Raw genomic sequence first — 6,286 nt, forward strand, 5'->3', positions numbered from 1 at the left:
ATAGCTGCCCAAACAGAGGAACACTGTTAATGCTTCACTTTAATATGAAACAAACTCTGAAATTAATTATGGCAGACCAAGGACTGTTTAGAATGCAATAGTTTCACAGGAAACTGTTTAGTTAAAAATCCAAGACGGTCTTGTACTTTGTTGCCTCCATAATCATGGCATATGTTGAGTTCCAACGATTTGGAACATCAAGGACTAAACCAGCCTTTGCAGCAAGACCTTCTCTTTGAGCTATCTCATTGAAATTCTGGATACGCGCTGGTGATGAGTTAATGTTCCTAATCAGGTCTCTTATCAATTCTATCACAGCACTAGCAACATTCATACCGTCTTGCACAAGAATGTGAGTATATGAGCACAACATCTAACAAGAAGATGCTCACCACCAAATAACATGTCTTGCTTTCCGCTTTCTTGTAGAAGATCGCAAGCTGTCTTGTTGTTTGCTGCATTGTCCAGTGTTATTGTGAACATCTTCTCTTTGATTCCATAGTCTGTCAGAATAGTTGTAATGGCTTCCTCAATAGCAACACCTGTATGTGGATACTTCACATCCTTAAATGCAATTATCTTTTTCTTCAAAACAAAATCAGGGCCAATATAGTGGGCTATAACACAAAGATATCCCAACTTTTGGTTTGATGTCCAAAGATCCGAAGTGAAGCATATGCGAGAGCTAAGACTCTGAAGTTCACTTCGTAATTCTATCTTTGCTCTCTCAAACTTAGCAACACAATCATTACGAATCGTTTGTCTCCCTATGCCGCTAAAAGTGGGTTGCAGTGACTCCATCCAAGGCTCAAAACCTTCATCATCAAACTTGTTGAATGCTACATCAGCTCTAACAATCCATGCAATCATCAGGTCGCGACTTCTATGCTTATTAAAGGTGAATGGACCATCTGGCTTTTTCTTCATTGTAGCGACAAATCTGTTCCTATCATCACTAGGGACTTTGGGGCAGTACTCTGCAATGTGAGTTCTAAGGCTGTTTGTACCAGATTTCCTGTTTGCAATCAACTTTGTTCCACAGTACTTGCAAATTGCTTTTAGTGCACCATCTATCCTGACCAATTCCGGCTCATAATACTCCCAGATTGGTGCCCTTCTATTTGGTGTTTGTGACGAACTATTATCAGTGCTCTCACTTGTGCCAGAGGCCTCTAACTGAAGAGAAGACATCTATTTTGAAAAGGCATATTTTTAGAAGTTAAACATGCATGGGTTATCTTGTTGTAGAGCTCTTAAACTCTAAAGGAAACCTTTCAATACTATAGCAGTCTAGTACTAGCAGCAATATCAGCAGTGCCAAGTGCAGCAATATCAGCAGCTATACACAGCAATATACATGAAATGCAGCAATATCAGCAGCTATTTGAACAGCTTAAACTTGCAACAGCTGAGAGAGTATACTCTATCTGCCAATCATAGTTCTACTAGATTCATAGGTGCATGCAGTAGCTTAGATCGAAACATGTAAAATTCATATATAAGATGGGGAGAAATACTTAAAGTTGGGATTACCTCGAGATGTTTCTCTGTGACTCTGTGATCTGTTGGTGCAGATGAATCCGGGTCAGCGGCGGCTTGGCCGTCGGCGCGGTCGGCGGCAGCTTGGCGTACCCTTGGTTGTATTGATTTAAAACAGAACTGTAACAAAATAAAAGGAATGTTGTTCAAATATAGGTTCAGAGATACTGCTTGTATAGAAAAGATAAGCTACATTGGCCGCACGAACAACTTCCCAGCAAAAATGCAAGTATTAGGTTTCTTATGCAGTTCCCAGCAAAATGCAACTACATGCAGTAATAGAACAACCTATCTCTGCTGCTTCAGCAGTAATAGAAAATGCATTGTTCAAAATTACATGCAGGCATAATATCTTCAGTGTTTTCTTATCTCTATTTTTGAAGCATATGTTCAGTGTTCTATTCAGAAAAAGTTAAATGAATCAAATGGACTGTAGATGGATTTATATTGTGAGAGCATTTGATAAGCTGTTCTCGAAGAAAGATACTACAATTTGCCAGGTTGAGAAGACACTACCTGACCCAGAGCTTGCAGGCTTAGAGCTGCTGGTTGAGTCTTTAGCTTCCAGAATATTGTGAGCCTAAGTAGTAATAGTAATTAGTACTGGCACACTGCTTGATTTTAGATGGGTACCAAACTGCACCATCTAATGTTTGCAGAGCTGTATGCTATTCTTTTTGGACTAACATGCTTCCAGTTATACAACTAATTGCCAGGTCATTCAATTAGTCTCACAGCTAGCAGCAAGCAAATGTGGTTGACTTATGATTACTCCATGGCAAGCACTACCTCCGTTCTTACAGTATTTATGAATGAAATAATTCTGACCTCTTGCCCCCACTTTTAAGTTGGATCTTAATACTAGAGAGCAAGCAACAAGCATGCATCTCCTATCTGCATGTCGAAGGAGGATGCAGAGAGAGAGCAAGGCAAGAAGCAGTGGACTGGACTCACCCGGCCTTGCAGTGGAGGAGACCTTGTTGACGTAGGAGTAGGAGCTGCCCCCTAAGCAGTTCCCCATGGGAAAAACTCCTTATCCCTTCCGATCTCTATCACCACCTTCACCTCCTCTTTCTTCCCCAGGCGATCCGCTGGTCGTCTCTCTCTGGCCGGCCCGGCTAAGAGCAGCAGCAGCAGCGAAACAGGGAGAGACAGAGCACGCCGAGCGGCCGAGAAAGAAGACGGTGGCCGGCCTCTCAGTTCCCCAGATCCGGTGGCAGCCTGGAAGAAGGCGAAGCCGGCGGCCACAGATCCGGCGATCCCGTCGTGCCTACAGCACCTCCCCCACAGATCTTGGCATCTTGCAAGAAGAGGAGGAAGGGAGCCAGTGAGCCGTTGAGGAAGAGGAAGGGGTGATGCGGAGGAGATGGAGATGCAAGGTGGAAGAGGAGTACCTCGATCTGTGGACGTCGGAGGAGGAGAGGTGCGGCGGCGACGGTGGCCGGTAGCGGCGACGGCGACGGCGGCGACGGCGGTGTCGCCTTCTTGCGGGAGCAGGACCGCACCCACCCCGCCCCAACCGGCAAATGAAGCCCACCCCGCCCCAACCCGTTAGTCTATAAACCCGTTACTACCCTACAAACGGATCCCCATTCAAAAACCCGCCCCAAAATCCGCATCTGAGCCCGCCCCGCTAGCAGGCCTACTTGGCGCCTTGCTTTTAGTATGTGAGTGAACTTTGTAGTATGAAGAACTTCATCTCCTTATTCCGGATAACATGTTTCCTGCTGTGGTTATGATTCCAACTGAGATTGTGTATGTGCTCTTGCTCCAAACATTTTCTGTAAAACAGCTGTTGTGTTATGTATTCGTCGCGTACAATGCTCCTATTATTGGAAGAGAGGTGCATAATTCGTTGGCTACTTCATATATATGATCTCAGCTTTGTCAACGTTTAGAGGAAGAGTAATGCATGATCACACCGGCGTCCATTGTCTTGCTCTGCTTGCTCAGTTGCTGCCTGGTGAACGTATTCTTCTTTGGCAATGTGCTCTGCTCATTTGCTGAAGACGGATGTGAGGCGATGGTGAGCTGCTCCTGAAGGAATGCATCACCCAGGCCGCCGGCGTCCTTGAGCAGCTTTGCCAACGCACAGGCGGCTACCGTGGACCAGGCAACGCTGCGTGGAGGGAAGGTACACCGCCGCCGGCTCGCTCCTGGAGCTGCTCGGCGGCGCACACTGCCGATCTTGAAGGCGAAGCAGCGCGGTCACCACGCCTAGAGCCAGGAAGCAGCCAAGTCCAATCGCTGCTATCTTGCCAAATCTGGGCCCAGATGCCATCCGGATTCCTGGCTTACCAGTGCACGGACGTAACACACGGATGCCACACGTGTGCCCCTGGCGCTCTGGCGATTGATCATACCACCCTCTCGCCGACGTACTCGAACAGCAACTCATGAAGGAAGTATGCCACTGCTTGTGCTCGGTCAAGTTAACAACAACTCTGTTCTTAATTAAAAGAAAAAAAGCAGCACTGTTCTGAATATCCACCGGCCCTGCCTACTCACAGCAACTCACTGTCATCTGCGAGAGAACTTTGTTCGCGGCAACAACTGAAACCCATCGCCCCCCAGAGCAATCATAGTCGAATTGCAGTGTTGCCATGTGGACATGAAGGCAAAAGCATCCACAGAATCCCCAGAACAGCAGATGAGATGATTCAAATATTCAGCTATCAGGCATTCAGACATTATTTCGTGCTTGACCATCCCAAGAGAGACGATTGGAATATAGTAATCCCAAAGACGACAATGAGCATCAGGACCTGCAAAAGAATCACCTCGATGTATAGAATTCCAAATGGGCCTGGCCCGATGGACGGCACGAAGCACGATACTAAAAAGCACGGCACTAGCTCGACCCTAGACACGATCGATCGGGCCGCAGGCTGGCCCGGCACGATGTGTGTTAGTGCTTGGGCCGCCACTCTGGCCCATAGTGCCGGCCCGAAGCATGGCACGATAATGAGCCAGCCCGATAGCGGCCCGGGGCATTCAATGGCCCAGCAGCCCACCTCTTCTTCCCTCTTTCCGCCCTACATATAAATTCATCAAACTCTAATTTCTATCCTTTTTTCTCCCCACCCAGCCGCCTGTCCCTCTCCTCCCATCCTCCCCACGCACGCCGCCCACCTCTGGCCAGCGCACCCTGATCTAGCACCCGCGCCGGGCGCCGCCTCCCCTGAGCAACGACCGCGGCGACGGCCGCCGCCCCGCCCCAGCCACCGCCGCCTTCGGTCCGCGTGCCCCGAGCCTAGCGCCCCCATCGGCCACCGTTGCCTCCACCCACCGCGCGCCCCCGTCCGCCGCCTCCGGCCCGTCCTCACCACCGGCGTGGCGCCCGCCCCGGCCGCCGTCGCCTTCGGCCGGCGTGCGCCCCCGGCCTGGCGGCGCGCCGGCCGTCGACGACTCCCTGGTCTCCTCTGCTCACCCGAAATTTGAGGCCTGAGATGGCCAGATGGGCCGTCACAACCCGATGGGCCGCTAGAGCTCGATGGGCCAATCGGGCCGCTGTGTTGGCCCGGCCCTATAAAATGGCATTAGTGTCGGGCCTGGGCCGCTAGTTGGGCAAGATGGCCCGACAGGCCCAGCACTATCAAGCCCGATGGTTTGATAGTGCCGGGCCGCTTTGGGCCGGGCCACATCGGGGTAGGGTCGTGCCGCCCATTTGGAAATCTATACCTCGATGGAGCAGGATGGGTTGGGATTACCAGCCCCCTCCCATTTACTTCCGAATGTTTTGTGATAATGAACAAGCCGGCCTTGATCTAAACATAATCATCAGAACATCCTTTGTTGAGTGCACAAAAATGTTTACGGTGCAGATTATGAAGTTATGAAATTGTACGGGAAATGTTCCTATAGTAGCTACGAAATTGTTGCAAAAGTTTTTTTAAACGATCCAAGAGTTTTTAAATACAAAATAAATACAATAGACTCATCATCAGGATTAATCCATCCATCCATCCAATAAAGTACGGATTAAATTTTTGTTTGGCCACCCAAGAAAACATCCCCCGCCGAGTACCTAAACCGCTATGCACCTAGAAAAGTGTACCCAGAAATACAACTCCATCACAATCAATGACTCACAATCCTTAAATGATGTGCTCAACTCAATCCAACGGCCAATCTTCTTTGGATCATCCTGGCTTCAACGCATTCCCTCCTCCCCACCCCGCCCGCCCACCCACCCCCGAACACATTAGCCATCCCCAGTCCATCGGAGTTCGAATCCACGCGCCCTAGCCCACCAATGCCATCCTCCACACAGTTTTCTCTTTTTTCTCCACCTCTCTTTTTTCTCCCCGCCGCAACTGCTCGCCGGTGCGCCCGCGCCCTAGCCGCCGCTCGTCCACGCGCCTGAGCATGCGATGCTAGTTGCGCTTATTCTTCAATTCTTCAGAACGCTCTTGCTTGTGTTGATGAGTTTCACACCCTCACTCCTCACATTTGGTAATAATATGCAAAAGCAACCAGTTGATGTATTTTCAAAAGCTGACTGACCTGTGTGAATTCCTATTAGGATTGTTGTGTTACCAGACCTGCACATGATGTATTTCCCCAAGATTAGTACATGAACCTAAACTTTTGGTCCCAGGCTGACGTCAGTTGTCAGCACACAATATTTTAGATCGTATTTTTAGATCCATTCACGGGTTCCATTCATGAAAAGTAAAGATATGTAAGCTTTATAGGGGGGCCGTGATTTAACTTTTCTTCCTAAGAAAGAAATTCAAATGCCGTA

The 6,286-nt window shown here is 48.8% G+C and overlaps 1 protein-coding gene across 1 annotated transcript; it reads right to left on the bottom strand.

Annotated features, from left to right (window-relative positions):
* Positions 1-139: 139 nt before the first annotated feature.
* On the bottom strand, positions 140-2,585 carry LOC120679188 (zinc finger BED domain-containing protein RICESLEEPER 2-like). Its single transcript, XM_039960716.1, has 4 exons — positions 2,494-2,585; positions 2,056-2,119; positions 1,534-1,659; positions 140-1,191 (listed from the first exon to the last, which is right to left on the bottom strand). Exon 4 carries the CDS (start codon positions 1,189-1,191, stop codon positions 331-333), a length of 861 nt encoding a protein of 286 aa, XP_039816650.1. The 5' UTR covers positions 1,534-1,659; positions 2,056-2,119; positions 2,494-2,585; the 3' UTR covers positions 140-330.
* Between the last annotated feature and the right edge of the window lie 3,701 nt (positions 2,586-6,286).

The sequence above is a fragment of the Panicum virgatum genome, chromosome 6N (genome assembly GCF_016808335.1).
Source record: "Panicum virgatum strain AP13 chromosome 6N, P.virgatum_v5, whole genome shotgun sequence".
NCBI classification, from domain to species: Eukaryota; Viridiplantae; Streptophyta; class Magnoliopsida; order Poales; family Poaceae; genus Panicum; species Panicum virgatum.